The 19,293-nt window shown below is 46.7% G+C and overlaps 1 protein-coding gene across 2 annotated transcripts in view; it reads right to left on the bottom strand.

Annotated features, from left to right (window-relative positions):
* Positions 1-19,022, bottom strand: part of CDC45 (cell division cycle 45) — a 31,701-nt gene extending 12,679 nt beyond the window's left edge. Inside the window, exons 1-12 of one of the 2 annotated variants that reach the window (XM_004607477.2) lie at positions 18,902-19,022; positions 18,724-18,783; positions 17,241-17,333; positions 16,071-16,208; positions 12,647-12,793; positions 9,502-9,557; positions 7,026-7,074; positions 5,295-5,356; positions 4,110-4,160; positions 2,937-3,056; positions 969-1,100; positions 675-773 (exon numbers count right to left, since the gene is read on the bottom strand). In XM_004607477.2, the coding sequence (XP_004607534.1) occupies positions 675-773; positions 969-1,100; positions 2,937-3,056; positions 4,110-4,160; positions 5,295-5,356; positions 7,026-7,074; positions 9,502-9,557; positions 12,647-12,793; positions 16,071-16,208; positions 17,241-17,333; positions 18,724-18,783; positions 18,902-18,952 (1,058 nt within the window). In that variant the 5' untranslated portion in view covers positions 18,953-19,022. The remainder of the gene's footprint in view (positions 1-674; positions 774-968; positions 1,101-2,936; positions 3,057-4,109; positions 4,161-5,294; positions 5,357-7,025; positions 7,075-9,501; positions 9,558-12,646; positions 12,794-16,070; positions 16,209-17,240; positions 17,334-18,723; positions 18,784-18,901) is intronic. The other variant, XM_004607478.2, reaches the window with a different exon arrangement.
* Between the last annotated feature and the right edge of the window lie 271 nt (positions 19,023-19,293).

Genomic DNA, 19,293 nt, shown 5'->3' with positions numbered 1-19,293 from the left:
TCATTCTTATTAGAGGAAGAAAGTAGCTGGGAGGAGCAGACAAACCAGCCCTGCAGCCCATACCCACCCAAAGCTGCTCAGCTGTGCAGGGCAGAGCCATATTGGGGTTCTAGGCAGGGATGGATTGTCCTCTCCTGTAGCACAAAAAGCAACAGAATCCTAGCTGGGACCCGCAACAGAGCCAGGGCAGTTAGGCCCCGGTTCTGCCAGGATGTCAGAGGACTCATGTGAGCAGGGCTGGGAACAGGCCCCGGTGTGTTCTCCCTCACTAGCCTCATTCCCTAGTCCACGGAGGCACAGCCTGGGCTGGCCTGGATTTAAGACTTCCTTGAGTCTTCTTAGTACAAAGGGAACTCAAATTTCATGAGCAGGCAGGCTCCAGTTAGGCTCAATGGTACATTCTTGATTTCTGCCTTAATTTTGGGATGTGGTTCAAATGGCAGCCTTGGAGTTTAAAGAAGGTTAATCCAGGGCCAGAGTACAGTGGGGCAGGGTGCTTGTCTTCCATGCAGCTAACCGGGGTTCGATTCCCAGCACTGCATCAAGTCCTCTCTCTGAGCCTTGCCAGGAATGACCCCTGAGCACAGAGCTAAGGAAGTCATGAGCATGGCCATAAAAATACAAAAAACAAACAAACAAAAAAAAACCCTTGATCCAGAAATACATGTGCTTACCCAAATTTATTTGCAGATTCTTCAATCATCTCCCGCAAATTCTCCTTCAGGGAGATGTCCATGGACTGAAACTTTTGTTTCACCTGTTTCAGGGGGAGACTGAAAGACAGCAAACCCTGGTGATACGACTGATGGACAGGACAGAAAACCAGGAAGGGTCAGAGTGTGTGCAAGCCAGGGACAAGCTGGAGGGAGCCTACAAGCAACACTCTGGGATCTGAGAGGGAGCAACAGGGCAGACACAGGCAGCACTGCACGTTAGGGATTTCACTCCAGACCCCAGTGGGCACTCACCCCATGTCCGCCAGGAACTCCTGGAGCCGCTTCTGCCCATGCACAGACCAGAGCTTGAACCTGGAAGCCGTGTAGCATGTGTTGCACAGGCTGTCGTGCAGGGACCAGTGCTGGTAGAGCGCCAGGCGGAGGCTGGGCCATGGTCAAGGGAGCTGCAGTGCACTGTCTGGCCCTGCCCCACCCACCGGCACCACTCCGCCCTGGAGCGCTGAACTTCTTGGCTTCATCTGACTATAAGAGCTTGGACGCAGGGTAGAAGCACGTGGTCATCTTCACAGAGAAGATGGAGAAACTGAGGCACAGGGGCTCTTGCAGATAGTCTGGCCATAGGATACAGGAGCCGTGTGTTACCAGACAAGGCTGACCCTCTGTCCCAATGCACATACACGCTCCCCCTGGCACAGCTCTCCTCCCTAAACAGCCCTCTGCTGGGACTTCACAGTAGAAGCCCCCTTCATACTCCTTGAATCTGTTTTCACAGGAAAAAGTCTGAGGCCTTTCCTCCCACACAGCAGCTGGTCCTGTCTGCATCTGAGGCCACTGTGCCACCGCTCCTGCTGCCATTATTACTAGGCCCTGTGGGTTGTGTCGGCTCTGCCCCTTGTGGACTGCGGGGTCCAGGCATGCTGATCCTAGACATCAAACCGCTTCCGTGCCCTGGGACCCTTTCCCAGGTGTCTGCCAGCCCCATGCCAGCACGTCTTCCTAGATTGGGTGACCCACAGTGGACATGTCCAAATCCACATTCCTTGTCCCTGGCTGTCTCTGCACAGCACTGTCCCGGCCATGGCTTTACCCATCACTTGCACAGTGAGCCCCCAGCCCTACCTGGACTTGCTGCCACCAGGGGCTAGTCTAAGTCTCTGTTATTGTCTCCTTTCTTACATCCAGCAACCCTGCAACCTTGGGGACTTTTGTGTATGGGGGGAAGGGTTGGGGGGGTGGGAGGGAACCACACCAGCCAGTGCTCAGGGCTTACTCCTGACTTTGTACTAGGATCATTTCCAGCAGGCTAGGGGTGGGGTTCAAACCTAGGTCAGTCATGTGCAAGGCAAGTGCCCTCCACTGCCCTACCCTATCTCTCTAACACCATCTTTGGAAAATTTTATTTATTTTTAAATTTTTCATTTGGGGCCATACTCAGTGGTGCTCAGGGTTTTCATCTGGCTTTGCACTCAGGGATCACTTTTGATGGGCCTCAGGGAACCATATGGGGGTGCCTTAATTTCTGTACTATTTCTCTAGCCCCCCTGCCACCCCCCAGTCCCCAACCCTGGGACTTTTAAACACAAATAAATCAATTCAGGGCAGTGCCTTGTGCTCACAGGAACATCTACTCTGAGGTCAGATCCAACCCAGGTCTCAGGCCCTTCCACGGGCTTGTCTAGGGCCTCTATTCTGTATTATAGTCTATGCCCAGCTGCTCTCCCTCCCACTGGGAAAGACCAAGCCATGGTCCAAATGTGGCCTCCCAAAACCGTCCATTCTGAGCATGCTGGTCCAACGCCCTGGGTTGCTCATCACCCCTGATGTTCTCATAGACAACCCTGTGCTTTGGGATCATAAGCTAGTGGCTCATTTTCTTCCCGACTGAGGAGACAGTCTCTGGTTTCTGCTAAACTGAGGTCTGTATCCTCCTTGGGCCAGTGCTTAGAGAAACATGCTGTTTCTGTGTTTGGAGCCAAAGCTATAAGAAGAGCCAGAGCAGAGGCTGTGCCCTGACACCTGGAGCTTTGCCAGCCGGAGAGCATGCCAGGGTCCCTCTTCCTGAAGCCTCAAACCCATTTGCTGCCCATCCTGAGGACACAGCAGCCACAACCACACAACCAGACTCCCAGCTCCGCAGCGAAAGAGCAGGACGCATGGGCTGGGGCCAGAAGAGGCGATGAATTCTAACTGCCATGGCTGAGCAGAGCATCTGAGGACAGGGGTGCTGCCTGGGTCCCACAATATGAACCCAAAGGATACTCGTACTCGAAGGAGATGCGTGTGCAGTCCACAGACAGGGCATGCTCCTCATCCTCGTTGCGGTGGTTGTGCCGGGAAACGTGGCGCTGCAGGATGCCAACGTCGGTCACATACTTCATTCTGGAAAGGAACAGGGACTGGTGAGTTCCCTCCTCAAGGGCTCTGACAAACTCGAGGGCAGGCTATCACACAGGCTGCTTCTGTCCAGAGCTGTGGATCCTGTGTTGCCTCTACTAAGAACCTTGTGGTGGCACAGGTGGCTGGGGGGGGGGGACACACAGAGCTAGAAGGGAGGGACTCTAGTCTCGCCTAATAGCCCCTCACACAGTGCTCTGGGCCAGACATCCTGCCCATACTTTTTTCAGGCCCCTAAAAGCAGGCCACTTAGAAAACCAAGGCCTTCCCTGGCAGCTACAGCCACCGTAAGCAGACCTGTGCCAGGGCAAATAATCTGCAGCAGGGGGTGGGGAGCCAGCATAGGAGTGCCCAGAGCACAGCTAGAGGCCAAGTCCAGGTTCACCTGCAAGTGGCCACTGAAGAGAAAGGTGACTATGTGCCTCATCTGAGAGGCAGCCACAGGCTGCGAATGGTGCATGGCACTGCACATACCCAGTGTGGCCCTTAAACAGGGCTGCCATGGGTATCACTGAGCACATAGCACATGCCTACTTCTAGATCCTTGATGCTAATGTGGCCTCCACATGTTCTATAGACCAGACTGAAGCATGACCCAGGGAACTCGCTGGGTTCCGTGGCCAGGAAGTGACATTAAGCCGTGAGACTCGACCTTCCGGCACCAACACCTCACCACCTCACCACAGGGTTTGGGTGGGGAGGATGAGGGAAGCAGGGAATGGGGAACATGGGGCCTTTACAAAACTGCAAAAAGAGGCTGGGGTGGCACCAAGTGACAAGCTCAGACCACTGGGGAAAGGTTAACACAGGGGTTGAGGTTTCTATTGATTCCTTTAGAGCTTCCTGAAAGTCACCAGACACGAAATCAGATCTGCATTCAGGAGAGAGCTCCCCATCACATTAGCAGGTCTAAGCCTTCCTCTGGGACAAGGACCCAGGCCTAAGGTCAGTCCTCTTCTCTACAGGACCCTAGAGTGACACCACCACTCCTCTCCATACTCCCCAGGCCACAGATAGCCCAAGGGAGCGCATCCTTACTGAGTGATCTTGTCTTGCACCCACTGGTCCGTTAGTCCCACGATGGCCCACCTGAAGGGAGAGGATAGAATAGAGCAGGGTTCAGGCTGGTGAGGTGCCTCTCACACATGCATGCTGACCCCGGCACCCACCTTCCAGACCCCATAGCAAGAAAGCCCTGGGACACTGTGCAGAGAGAGGCGGGAGCAGAGCTGGGAGGCCAGCACCCAAAGCATTGTCATCTCTCAGGCCACCTGTGCCCTGCCTCTAAGGTGCCTCTTCAGAAAAGGCCATGCTAGTGGGTTTTCTTGGGTCATCCTCACTTTCTCCTAACCTTTCCACGTGTGCATTTGGCAACAAGTTCTCTTGCATTCGTTCTTGGGGTAATTCTGGAGTGATGGGGAGGCATTTCACAGGGGGATTATCTGGTAACTCAAGGTGATTAGAGTGATTACTATATGCTTACTTACTGGAAAATAAGCTATAGGGGGCTGCCATGGGTACCTCTGAGCACATAGCACGTGCCTACTTCTAGGTCCTTGATGCTAATGTGGTCTTCACATGTTCTACAGACCACTGCAGGGTTCCCACCTTTTTCCTCCTGAAAGACTTTGCAGGTTTAGTTTCTAACTCTGCCCATATCTGTGATAGTCCTTTTGGCCTAGTGCTCCCAGCCCCAGCAGTAAATTCAGAGGCAGGCAAATGGCTATTCTGGTATTGATTTTCACACCACGCCACTTACCAGAGCCAGGTTCAAATCTCCCGATCCTTTCTCCTCAATTTCTCACAAGCATCTCAGGTGAGTGATAGAGCAGGAAGGATGTAGCCATAACCAGGTCCCACCCCTGGGCCTTCTGTACTCCTGACCCTGCCCCAGTTTTGTTTTTGTTTTTGTTTTAATTGAATCACTGTGAGATACACAGTTACACAGTTATCATGATTGGTTTCAGTCATACAGTGTTCCAACACCCACCCCTTCACCAGTGTGCATTTTCCCAATGTACACAGCTTTTCTCCTGCCACCCCACCACCACCCCACCTCCAGCTATTCTCTATGGCACACAATTTTCTTCTCTCTCCCTCTCCTCTTTTTTTTTTTTCTCTCTCTCTCCCTCTTCCCTTCACCCCAGCCCCAGGAATTTGTGACCCTCACAGTGAGGAAAAAAACCAGGGTCATGCATGTTCACATTCCCAGGGGCTACACACCATAACATGTCATTCAGGTCCTTGGACATCATCCACGCCAAGTCAAACATCACCATGGCCGACTGCAAGAAAAAGAAGCCTGAGACCTAGGGCCCCCGGGCACAGGACAAGGACACACAGGAGCCAGGCCGCATAGCTGGACTAGACCCAAGCTGCCCAGTCAAGTTCCCTGCAGGTGGGTTCTAGGAAAACCTGAGCAGGAGAAGCTTCTCCGAGCAAAGCCATCACTGGGCAAAGCATCATGGGAAGGGAAGGCAGTCAGGCCTCCCTGTGCTGGGGCCTCTACACAGCTTGCCAGGGCTCTCAGGAATATGGGTGTGTCACCCAGGCACCCTGACATCTGCTTGACTGCATCCACCTGTGCACTGGCAGAGGTGAGGAGAGCAGAGCCTTGTTCCAGTTGACTATTATAGGGAGAAGGGGCCCTAGTGTCCAGTGAAGCCTTTCTAACAGGGCTCTCTACAGATGATTCACTGTGAGCAGAGGGTCTTGGTATTGGCAGAAGATGACAAGGGGGGAGCAATGTTTGACCAGTGTTTACAGTGTTTGTAAAGCCAACGCGCATAGAAGATACTAGGCTTCCCCACTGGAAAGAATTTCCAAGGGAGTCATCCAAGTATCTGGTAGGAGCCAATCATCTATTGGTCCATCCACTCCACCCACTCCATCCACTCCATCCATTATTCTGTCGGGGCAGAATAATGAGGGCAAAAGAATGATCCTTCAGAGGCAATGGGAGAGCCAGGGAGACAGCTAAAGTGTCTAGACAGCTGAGTGCCTAGAATTTGTAAGCTGGAAGTCTGATCCTTCACACCATACAGTCTCCCAAGCACCACCACATGGGGCATCCCTGGTGGCCTTCAAGTACCCCCAGCTAGGTGTGGCCCTAGTGGTTCCTCTAAGCACTACTAGCCAGGGCAGGGGTGAAATCTGCTCAGTGTTCTGGGACCCTGAGCATTAACAGATATAGCCCCTATAGCAAAAAAATTTTAAGGACATTGGAAGCTTAATAATAAAAGAGAAATTGGGAACATATCTTGCGGTTTCAAAGTCCAATTCTAAAACTAAATACAGGACCATTGATTTGTGAGTTATTTTCTAGACTCTGGACTTTGTTCAACGCTGTAGTAAGTTTTCTATACTAAATTATTTTCCATAACACATTCACACACACTCACTGGTGAGGCTTCAGGGTTTTATTTTCTTAGTTTTGTTTTATTTGTTTTGGGACACCACCACCCAGCAGTGCTCAAAGCTTACTCCTGGCTCTGTGCTCAGAGGTCATTCCTGGAGATGCTCAAAGGACCATATGTGATGCAGAGGGTCAAAACAGGGTGAGCCACTTGCAAGGCAAACAACTTACCTGCTGTACTATCTCCCTGGTCCATGGATTCTATCTTTTTGCATAGAAACCAATATAGATTTGTTCTCTGTTTCTGATTATGAACAAAAATAATAGCCCCATTGATTGTTCTTTGGGCACCAGTTGGGTGCAAAGGACAACTTTAATAACTCCCTCTGAAATGAGGACCATGCCCTCATTGTGCAGAGATGAAGTTCAAGACTCAGAAACATACCCTCTGGTCAGGGTCACTCGGTGGAATGTTGTGGGGATTAGATTCAAATGAGACTTTCTGGGCTCAAAAAAACCTATGCTCGGTCTCCCTCATCTTTTAAAATACTGACCTCTAGAGGCAAAACTTTATGGTGTAAATTCCACCTTGTACTTACAGAAGTTCCATGATACTCATACTGCTCATAATCAAAGAGGATGTCTCTCCTGTAATGACACAAAACAGGGAACTTCAACAGGAAACAGTCCAAGAGGACAAAGAGTTGGAAAAGAATAAAACTTGATAGTGCTAAAAGAAATGCAAATAATGTCATAGTATGCCTTGTTTTTACTTTCGAACTCCTCCAGAGTTCTGCAGTTACTCCCACCTGAGGGGGACTCCTCCCACGATCCCCAGTGGAAGCCTAAAATCACAGTAGTGAACTCTCTATAAAGATATATTATAAGTTAGGCATAATAAGAGATTAGCAACAATAATCATATAATAGAACAATCACAACAGCATGCTGTAATAAAGTAGCATAGATGTGGCTCCTCACAGACATTCCTCCATGTGTTTTGGAACGGATAAGGGGGATGGTTGTAGAACTATCATGCTGGAAATGGAGTAAAACTAACATAAAATGTTTGTGGCAATGGAAGATGTAATACGGCAGTCTCAGAAGCTACTTCTGAGAAGCTCTCTTAACAATTTAAAGAAATAAGGCAAAACTGTGCACAAGATTGTTGACATCCAGCCTTCATTCTTATGGCAAGATACCAGAAGTAACTCACTAGTTAGATACAAGAGATAACCCACCAGTTATCTCCAGAGGAGAGGAGAGAAGAGGGAGAATGGCCAGTTGCTACTATGCAGGTTAGATAGCTCAGCAGAGCAGCGGAATAGCTCAGTGGCTCAGAACACCTACACCACAAGTGCAAGGTCACCAGTGCCACCACACACAGAGCGTGATCCTGGCAGCTCTGCTGTGACCATTCCGTACCATAAGTAACTTGCAGCTGCACTACAGCCAGGTATGTGAGCACAGCTTAAGAGAGAGAGAGAGAGAGAGAGAGAGAGAGAGAGAGAGAGAGGCAGGTAGGCAATGGAGGGTGGGGGTTGATGGGAGGGAACCTGGGGACACTGGTGCTGGAAAATGTACACTGGTGGAGCAATGGGTGTTGGAATACTGTATGACTGAAATCCAATCATGAACAGCTTCGTAATGGTTTATCTCACAGTGATTCAATAAAGAAGTTTAAAAACAAATAAAAAAAAATAAAGGGGTGTGATCCTCAGTGAGTACCACTAAAAGATGTGTGAGTACCCACAGCTAAGAAGTAGGACCCTGGGACGAAGTGATAATATAGTGGGTAGGGCACTTTCCTTGCACACGGCCCAGCCAGGTCCGATCCCCAGTACCCCACATGGTCCCCCAAGCCCCACCAGGAGTAATACCTGAACACAGAGCCAGGAGTAAGTACTGAGAGCCACCAGGTATGACCCAAAAAACATAACAACAACAAAAAAGAAGCAGGACCCTGTGTGTGTGACATGATAGTTCAATGCAACCCTTAGCAAGCATCACAGACAAGGGGGGGGGGGGTGTACTGTAACCCAAGATTCAAAGCGGTTCTCCTCCCTTCCCCCTTTTCCACATCACAACAATGAAGAAAAGGGTGAAAATAAAATTTAAAAACTTTGGGGAACTCCCATTTCTTTTGAAGGGGATCTATCCAAAATGGTAATATTAAGTAGAAAAATGCAGTTAGGTACTAGGTTTATGTAAAATGGTTTGGAAGATCAACCAGGAAGATCAACTAAAATTTAGAAATCTTCCATTAATGAAAATAGGTGATATTTACTTTACTATCCTTTCATTTCCTGAAACGAAAGGACAGGAAAAGACAGAAACCTAAAAAGGACAAGTTTCACACTGTCCTTCCATCAGGAGTCAGCCAGAAACAGGCCTTAGTTGGAACAGCAGGGACAGTGATCCAGTGCTCATGTAAGACTGTCAAGGACCAACAGAACAAGGAATTCCCAACCTAAGGACATTACTACACCTTCATCTTCAGTTAAAATAACCTTTCCAATATTTCAACTTTAAATTACTTCATGGCCAGAGCGAAAGCCTTGTACATGGCCGATCTGGGTTCAATCCCCAACATCCACGTGGTCCTCTGAGCCTGCCAGGAGTGATCCTTCAGCACAGAGCTACGAGTAAGCCCTGAGCACCACTGGGTATGACCCAAAAAACAAAAACATAAAATAAATAAAAAATAAAGTACTTCAGATCTAAATGTTTAGAGGAATTAAAAAAAACTTGTAAATAAGAGTACTCTCATCTCTGGAAAAATAAAGAATCATGACCATTGTCTCTATAAGGCTGCCTGTATTTAGAGACCTTTGGGCCTGGGCCTGTCACTCATAGGACCATAAGTGATAAAAGGGGGACTAAAAGCTCATCCCCAGCACAGGGACCTCATGCCTACTCCTAGAGCTACTGCTCCAGAGCTAATGGACTAAATGAATTTTCCTACAAGGGAAGAAAATGCATACAGCACGCAGGGAGGTAATAAAGCAGGCCCTAGTGGGCCCGCAGACACATAGGGAGAGCAGGCTCCTCATTTCAGGCACTTCAGTACACTCACCTCCGGGCCTCCCACTCCCTTCGCTGCCTCCTCTTCATGGTTTGCTCCACTATCTCCTGCAACAGGGACACACAGAACAAAAGGTTGGGCAAATGAGGCAGAGTCCAAGAAGATTGCAGGAGCTACAAAAAAGACCCCAGTGGAAAAGTTATTTCTATTTCCTGAGTGCGGTTTGCTCCTGCACTCAGGACAGGGACAGGGTTGAGGACAGGAATCAGTGGGATAGCTTCTAGTCTGGCAGCACCCTACTATGCTCAGGCACAGATGCCTCCCCAGAGCCCCTGCTGTCCATTTGCCCTAGCTACCGATCACCTACACTGTCTAATGGTCTGGGATATGTACACAGCTACTGTGTACCTCACACCAGCTTGTGCATCAGGATGAATAAGAACTAATGTTTCTTACATTCTACCATGTGACAAAGACTATTCCAATTTTTGTTGTTGTTCTTTTTTTAGCTTTTGGACCACACCCAGCAGTGTTCAGAGTTTATTCCTAGCTCTGCACTGAGAAATCACTCCTGGCAGGTTCAGGGAACCATATGGGGTGCAGGGATTGAACCCAGGTCAGCTGTGTGCAAAGCCAGTGCCTTATCTGCTGCCTATCGTCCAGTCCCAAGAGACTATTCCAGTTTTACAACACAATCTTTAGCTCTCACAATGAAGGCCCAAAGTAGATATGAGTTTTAAAAAATACATGGTGCTAAGATTTCTGCTTCCAGGAAGATGTGGCAAATGCATTTCCCCTGAACATCCAATAAATGTAATTAAAAACCCTATATTATATATACATACATGACTAAAAAGTGAGAGTCATGTGGTAGTGTGTTTACCTTGCATGAAGCTGACCTGGGTTTGATCCCTAGCACTCCATATGGTTCCAAGCCAACCAGGAGTGATGCCTGAGCACAGAGCCAAGAGTAACCCCTGAGCACTGCCAGTGTGGGCCCCCAGAAAAAAAAAAAAAAACAGCAACAACAGAAAGTGAGAGTCAGGTAGACCAGCAAGGTATCCTGGGACCAGAGGAAGAATATGTTTTTCTGGGTGCTTTGGGTTCATAGTTGCTAATTTTTTGTTGTCATTCGCATGTCTCAGATTTGTTGCTAAAGAAGCTGGCAATATTCACGCCCATAAGCCACCACTGGCTGGCGCCAGATAATCTCTTATCATCAGCCACCATCCAGATTGCATGTCCGTCTCTCCCAGAAGGGAACATAACATGACACATGCCATAACCCATGCCAGCCTGTTTCACTAGGGGTGCCCAGAGTGAACTGGGGGAGAGCCCTCCCCGCCCCAAGAGACCCAGTCCCAGCAGCCAAAAACCTCCCGAACTCAACCACTGCCATGCTCACAAACACTCTCCACAAACTTGGGCCAAATCTCACCCACGAGTGAATCTTCTCCTGGACCTCACAGCCGCATTTGTGGCCATGAGACACTTCATAGAACACACCCTACCCATACTCCAAGATTACTGTACCATACTTAATGGGATTCAAAGTAGGAGGCAACCAACTTTAGAGGGAAATAATATATTATTTTGGTTCTGCTTTGGGGCAGGGATTGGGGTTTGGGATGAAAACACCCGAAATATGGTGGTGGGAAAGTGTAATGGTAGTGGGATTGGTGTTTGAATATTAAATGTAATCAAATATTGTGAACTACTTTATAAAATTAAAAAACTTTTTTTAAAAAAAAGCTGGCAATATGAGAACAACAAATACAGACAAAAAAGAAAAAAATTCCAACAATAGTCAAAAGACCAAGAAAGAGCCTTACAAGATAGAACATTTCAATAAAAACTGCTCCATTCCAGCCAAAAATATTGTCCCTATTCATATCTGTTCTACCTACTACCTAATTCCCACTCTTGCAAATACCTCCAATTCCTTAGATCTCTACCTTCTACCTGGTATACCTCCCCAAATCCCTATAGGAGGCATTGTCAGGAGACTGGGTAGGGAGCCTGTACGTTGCCTGGCTAAGGTAACAAGAAGTCACTCCCCTCAGGGACTAACAGAGGTCGGAGTGAACCTGAACTTCTACTTCTACTTATTGGTAAGGTCTATTCTGTCTATTACTTTTGCCAGAGTGGTGTCAGAGAAAGCAGATAAAACAGAGGGTTCACATAAGACCCAGTCTCATAATATAATGCCAGAAATGTCCAGGTTTTCATTGGAAAACATTTATCATACCAAGAACCTGGAACACCTCAAAGCATATCTGTGCTCAAGGACACTATGCAAGATCAATTCATCCTAAATTTATGATAAAATCCTCTTGAATTTTTTTGGGGGGTGAGAGGATAAAAAGATTATTTAGGCAAAGGACATAGAAAAAGATTTTCAGGATATCTCATCTCTTAGTAAGACAGATCTATTAGAATGGACCCTAATGCCATAATCCTTCGGGTCAGAGAGTCAGTATAGCAGGGAGGATGCTTGCCTTGATGACCCAGGTACAGTCTCTGATACCACATATGATTCCCTGATATCCACCAGGGATGACCCCTGAGCACAGATTCAGGAATAAGCCCTGGTTACCACCAAATGTTGCCCAAAACCAATAAATAAATAAATAAATAAATGTATGTCTGCTCATTAGGAGTAGAGCTGCACAGTTCTAAATTGAATTTCAGAGGATGAGAACTCCACTATATGGACAAAAGTATTGTGGTGCAGAGAAATCCTAAGAATCCAGAGAAACCTCTTCACTGTCACTGTTATTGTCACTGTCACTGTCATCCCGTTGCTCATCGATTTGCTTGAGTGGGCACCAGTAATGTCTCCATTGTGAGACTTGTTATAGCCACATAATCAGGGATCACAGAATGTAAAGTCAGTTTCTAGAACTGCTTCCTCCAGTATCAGCCTAGGATCAGAAGTTCTGAGCACAGAGGCTGGAGCAATAGAACAGCAGATAGGGCATTTGCTTTGTATGCAGCCAACCAGGGTTCAATTTCCAGCGTCCCATATGGTCTGCCGAGCACTGCCAAGAATAATTCCTAAGCACAAAGCCAGGAGTTATCCCTGAGCATCAGTGGGTGTGGTCCAAAAAAACAAAAACAAAAGACATAAGTTCTAGGCTGACCTCTTCTAGAAGTAACAAATTCCTTAAAACCATGAAAAGAAGCCCAAACTTACTTCTTCTAACCGTGTGCGCTTCTCAGAAGGCTCTGACCCATCTTCACTTTCATTTCCTGAATGCTCTTCATCCTCTTCATCATCCCTAAAGATGTCATCATAGGCAGGAACTTCAAGGTCATCATCTTGTTTAATGAGTAGTTTGATCTAAGATGAAACCGAGAGTAATCAAGTTCCTCTTTGCTCCCTGACAGAAATTACTCATCACTTCAATTTTTTATTATTTGGCAGAATCTTATTTTCTAACTTGCTGCCTCAAAAGTTTTCTGCACATAACCATAGCCAAGTGTTTGAGAATTCCAAACTTTTCAGGAATTTTCTTTTCATTTTATTTAGTAAGATGTTAGAGTTACATACCACATAGTATACAAGATTTGCAAAACCCTGTGACTGTTCTATTATCTAAGTCTGGGGAATAAAGCTCCCTCTAATACCACACATCAGGTCAACAAAATGAACATTCCAAGAATTGGTCCCTGATGAGGACATGAAAATGTGCAACCCCCACCTCAATGAAGTTCCTGTCTCTAAATGTAGTTGAGTCGATTTCTCTTAAAGAACTTCTTTACCCAAGAACTTTGGGCAAAACCCTTTGTTAACCTGGGTGTAAGAAGATCAACCCCTTGGGGCTGGAGCAATAGCACAGCGGGTAGGGCGTTTGCCTTGCATGCGGCTGACCCGGGTTCGATTCCCAGCATCCCATATGGTCCCCTGAGCACCGCCAGGAGTGATTCCTGAATGCAGAGCCAGGAGTAACCCCTGTGCATAGCCAGGTGTGACCCAAAAAGAAAAAAAAAAAAAAGACCAACCCAGAAGAATATGAAGTATGAAGAGAAGAGTATGGTTAGTTGGCTGCTCTGAGCCAGACACTGGATTCACTGCTCAGAGGTTAACTGCAGGACAACAGAGCCATTTAGGTTAACAGTGCGGTCTTATCCCTTCTAAAGGCAGACAACCCTGATATTCAATGAAGCCAGGCTCTTTCTGAGCTCCAAGAACAAACAGTATAGAATTCCATCCCTACACCTCTAAGGAAAAGAGAATTCTACAAAAGCATTCAGAGATTCTCCAAGGGTCTTTGATGCCATCTCTCTCATCAAAGATGGACAAGACAATGATCTTGTCCTTAGGCCACTCCAATCACAACAGCAGGGGAGGTGGATACATGTCTTGCCAGGAGAACCAGGTGGAATGTTGGCATAAACTAGATATAGAGGGGTCGGAGCAATAGTACAGCAAGGAGGGTGTTTGCCTTGCATGTGGCTAACCCAGGTTCAATTCCTGGCATTCCATATGGTCCCCCAAGCACCACCAGGAGTAATTCCTGAGTGCAGAGCCAGAAATAACTTGTGAACATAGTGTGACCCAAAAAGCAAATAAATAAAATTTAAATTAAAAAAAAGTTCACTGTATCACTGTCATCCCGTTGTTCATCTATTTACTCGAGCGGGCACCAGTAACATCTCCATTCATCCCATCCCTGAGATTTTGGCAGCCTCTCCTTACTTGTCTTTCCCAATGATTGGAGACTCTTTCAGGGTCGGGGAATGAGACCTGTTATCATTACTGTTTTTGGCATATCATGTACCACAGAGAGCTTGCCAGGCTCTGCTGTGTGGGTGGGATACTCTCGGTAGCTTGCCGGGCTCTCCAAGAGGAATATATATTTATTTCCCTTTATGATGATGTTTCGCACTGCTGCATGTGTGAGGCTCGGCCTGAGGATGTGGAAAGCGGCCTGGAGTGTGGTGGCAGTTGGGTAGTGGAGGTCGGCTGCCGGAGCTGGGTCCCTTGGCGTGGGGAGGGTTCTCACCTGCCCTCCCCCAGGGCACCCTGAGTGAAAACAGCCTGGTGCAGAGTCCAGTGGCATGGTTATGGAGGCCTCAGTTGGCTATTTACAACATAAATATCTTAGAATAATTTTTCAAAAGGTACATGTCAATTTCCAAATGTAGAATATAAATAACTAAAACAAAACTTGCAAAAATTATGGGGCTGGAGCGATAGAACAGTTAGCCTTGCACTCGGCCAACCCGGGTTGAATTCCCAACATCCCATATGGTCCCCTGAGCACCACCTGGAGTAATTCCTGAGTGCGTGAGCCAGAAATAACCCCTGTGTACCGCAGGGTATGACCCAAAAAGAAAAGAAAATTTGCAAAAATTAAACCAAACTCCTAGATTCGGGAAACCATGGTCATTACTGAATGAAAATCAAGATAGATAGAAGATGGGTAAAGCAAGATAGATAGAAGATTGTTCTGGTGATGGAACAATGCTGGAACTTTGATGGTTGATGCAATGAGTCCTACACTCACAGAGGTGCTAAGCTATGGCTATAAGTGCTATAAATGAATGCTAAACCAATAATAAAAAAAATAAAAGAAAACAGGACATCGGGACCGATGAATGAGAAAGAAAGGCCCAAAAATATACATCATGGAAAAAACTTGCATTATGAAAGCAGGATACATAAGAAAAGCAGCATTAACTCAGATGGAATCCAGGATAAAAGGAGACTAACAAAGCACGACAAATGAACAAAATAATCATGGTCAATCATGATCAAGAGAGTCTCTTACTCACATGCCTGGCTGTCTTCCCTGGGGCCCCTCGGAGGCAATGGGCTCCAGCTTCCCTCCCTGCCCGAGCAGAGCTCCCGGCAGCCAAAGACTACCAGAACCTAGTCACAGCCATGCTTGAGGCCCCTCTCCACACGTTTGGACGGGCCTCATGCATGAAGGTACTGGCAGAGGAACCCAGGTGTGTGTAATCCCATCAACGGCCAACATCCAGAGACTTAAAAGCAAGCTCCCAGAAGCGCGCAGCCGCACAGTGGCCCAAAGCGGCCACACGATACCTTGTAGCCTACTTCTCCCTCTGGGAGAAAGCTGGCAAGTTTCTGAGAGTTTCCTGCCCACATGGGACAGCCTTGCAAGCTTCCCATGGTGTATTCATATGCTAAAGCCAGTAACAAGCTAGATCTCATTCCCCTGACCCTGAAAGATCGTCCAGTGCAACATCGTTGGGAGGGCCGAGTCGAGACAGACTTCAAGATCTCAGGGAAAGGACGAATGGAGAGGTTACTGAGCCCGCTTGAAAAATGGACGATTAATGGGATTTCGTGATCGTGATCGTGAATCATGGTCAAGTACCAGAAGCACACATACAGACCATATTTATTGTACTGTAGGTATGTATTAAATAGATAATATAATTTCCTTTAAAGGACATTTGTGAGAAAACTGGCAGAAGAATTAAAGTTCTAAGTCAGTGTTAATTTCCTGGTTTCAAAATCTCATTTTTGTAATGGAAGACAATGTACTACTCACTTCAGTAATTAAAGAGTGATTTAAAAAAAAAGAAGATATAGACAGACTGATGGGCAAATTCAGGGGAAGTCTGGCCCCCAAAGGCCTGGTTACCTGGGTATCGTTGTACACATTCACAACATTGACTGGCCTGTGAGTGTCACAAACAAAAAACGTGGTGTTTTCATCAGGTTGAAGGATATCCAACAGGTCTACATTAGCTCCACAGTTGATGAGGATAAAATAATGAAACTGAAAAGAGAAAAGTCATTTTGTAAAGTAGGTGCATTGATGAGGCCTTGCTTTATTACACTAGGACTCTAGTCCTTCTACTGAAATACATCAAACCTCTGAAATTCAGCAGAGCCCTGATGGCAAAGGATTTGAAATATGGCCATGGCTGGCCTGTACTAAGTGCTTTAACACATACTCTTTCATTTCCACGACACTGTGAGGTAGGCCCTGTTGCTGTGTAGAATTCTGTCCCTACACCTTAAGGTAAAGTGAATTCCACAAAAGCAATCTCCAAGGGCTATGTGCCATCTTTCTCCTCAGAGATGGACAAGACAATGATCTTGTCCTTAGGCCACTCCAATTCAAAATGGTGTGCTAATCTAAAATAATTTTCTCTTTTATTTTTCGGGCCACACTCAGCTGTGTCTAGAGGTTGCTCCTAGTTTATTCTCAGAGATCGTTCATGATGGTGGTTGGGGACTATGTGTTGACCTGAGGATCAAACTTTGGCTGTGTGTAAGGGAAGCACCTAACTTATTATACTATCTCTCTGGCCCCTAAAATAATTCTAACTAGGCCATGTCAGAACCAACTGCTATTTTGTTCCTCATAGTAAAATGTCTGTAACACAATTTGAGTTCATATTCACTACCTATGCTTTTGTTTTAAAATTTTTCTTCATAATTTGAAAGTAAGTACCCATATACATAGTTCATTTCTCTGTTATTTGTTGCTTTTCACTTACTTCTCTTTCTTTCCTTTTACATTTTTCTAAAATAAGTTTTAATAAATACTATCTTGCTTCACCAAGATAGTAAACAGTTAAATGTACATGCAATTTATTAAATTTATTTAATGCTAAGTGCTAGGGAGTTGCAATACAAAAAAAAGCCCATGGGCTAGAACAATAGTACAGTTTGATCCCCAGCACCCCATATGGCCCTCTGAGCATCATCAGGGTGATTCCTGGGTGTAAAGCATCACCAGGTATGACCCAAACCTCCCACCCCCATAAAAAAGTCCACTTATTGTAAAAGACATCTTTCATACCTGCTCTTTATGTTCAAGATACGCAGTTTCAAGTTCTTGCCACCCAGAAACTGGAACCAATGTATACTGCACGTGGTCACACTGGAATAGGGCCTGTAGAGAAATTATTTTCAAAGCCTATCAGATTTAGAATGTCTGCAATATACCTTGAAATTCATTTTGAAAACAAAGAAACATGCTAAGTTGGGAGACAAATGACAAGTGATAAATAAAGCTTGTAAAATATTACTAGGTAACTGGGAGACTGGGGAGAGGAGTTTTTACTGTATCATTCTGATAATTCTGTTGATTTTTAAATTAACAAGGTAGGCTTGCTTTTTTGTTTTGTTTTATTTTGGGGTTATAGCCAGTGGTGCTCAGGGATTACTCCTGGATTTATACTGAGGAATCACTCCATCACTCCTGGTGGGCTAGGGACCAAATGGCATGCCAGGGAACAAACAGAGATGGGCATCCAAAAGGAAATAGAGAGGAAAGAAAGTGGGGTGGAGAGAGAGCAAGCGAGTGAGCGAGCAAGCAAGAGACAGAGAGAGACAGAGAGAGAGAGGCAGACAGAGACAGAGAGTGTGAGGGGTGGGGGTGGGGGAGTGCCTGCCACAGAGGCAGGTTTGGTGGGGGAGGGGAGTGGACGGAGAGAAATTGGGGACACTGATGGTGGGAAATGTACACTGGTGAAGGGAATGGTATTGGTGTTGGAAGACTGTATAACTGAAACCCAATCATAAGGATTTTTGTGTATCTCCTGGTAATTCAATAAAAAGAAAAAAAAAACAAAAACAAAAAATGGGATGGACAACAGGCAAAGCAAGCACCAGAACAGGCTTGCTTTTCAAGCCCATGTTTCCCTGTGTACAAGTGACTTGCCTGCTTGTCTCTGCTTATTTCCACTCTGGAGTAGCCTGTGTTCTCTCTTCAACACTTCTCTTTCTTTCCCCTTACATCTTTCTAAAGTAAGTTTTAATAAATACCATCTTGCTTCGCCAAAATAAAGAAACAAATTAGCAAAGGAAAACATCAGAAGAAAAACTGTCCTTACACTTAGATCGTCAGAAAAGTAGTTGTGGAACCAAGGATTAAGGTTCATATAAACAAGGCACCATATTCAAAACTTCCAATGGTCTTCCTTAATAAACAACGAAATCCTGTACTTCCAGTACTGCTTATCTAAGCCTCACTGTCAGATTCCCCCGTCTCAAATCCATATTCGAGGAACCACTACAGGACTCTCAAACTTTGGGGGAGGCCTTAGGTTATTGTATAAAATACTAGTCAAGTATTTTAGTCAATACTTACCAAGACCCCCTCCCCAGCTCTCAGCTGAGCTCTCATCCAGGGTGAAAGCGGTCCCCCATTCTGTTCCTCACCTCCTCTACTCTCTCTCCTCTAAGTTCCAAACCACCCCACACTACAAGTTCCTGCAGGGCCCACGCAGCACTCTCACTTCTCACCCCAGCCGCACCCTTCCAGGACCCGTCGGACTCACCTGAAGGATCTTGCACGCGCACAATGCGTCCACGTCCGCGGCCACAAAGAGAAGGACCCTCTGTAGGATGGAGGAAGAGAGCTAGCTCGGCACAGAGACACGCCCCTACCGCCTCCCCTGGCCGATCCCCTGCAACCCTTCCTTCCGAAAAGACCTTGCGCCCAAAACTGCGGGTTACCTGGCTCTGAACCACCTCGTAGAATTCCTTGCGAAAATCTGACACGAACATGACCACAGCGGTGAGGGACTCAGAGCGAGCGCGGTAACTGAGAACCCAGGAGCCGGTCAAGACTCCCGCCAAATCAGGGCTGTTATGATTGGCCAGGGCCCACCAACCAATAGCTACGTAGTTCCCAGGCTTTCCTCCTTCGTGATTGGGTTATTTGGGAGGCGGGCTCTAGCCGTCTCCAATCCTCAGTGGGAAAGTCTGGCCCTCCTCCAATGGAACATGATCAAAGGCGGGATGCAAACATTGTTTGCCACATCCACACCGACTCCCAGTAACCCAGAAACCCGACGGACATCTTTAGGAAGAGAAGCCTATTGTTTCCCACGGGCCACTCGGGGCGG

The sequence above is a fragment of the Sorex araneus genome, chromosome 11 (assembly GCF_027595985.1).
Source record: "Sorex araneus isolate mSorAra2 chromosome 11, mSorAra2.pri, whole genome shotgun sequence".
Taxonomy (NCBI): domain Eukaryota; kingdom Metazoa; phylum Chordata; class Mammalia; order Eulipotyphla; family Soricidae; genus Sorex; species Sorex araneus.
The sequence above is the reverse complement of the archived record's forward strand: the minus strand, read 5'-3'. Positions and strand labels throughout refer to the sequence as shown.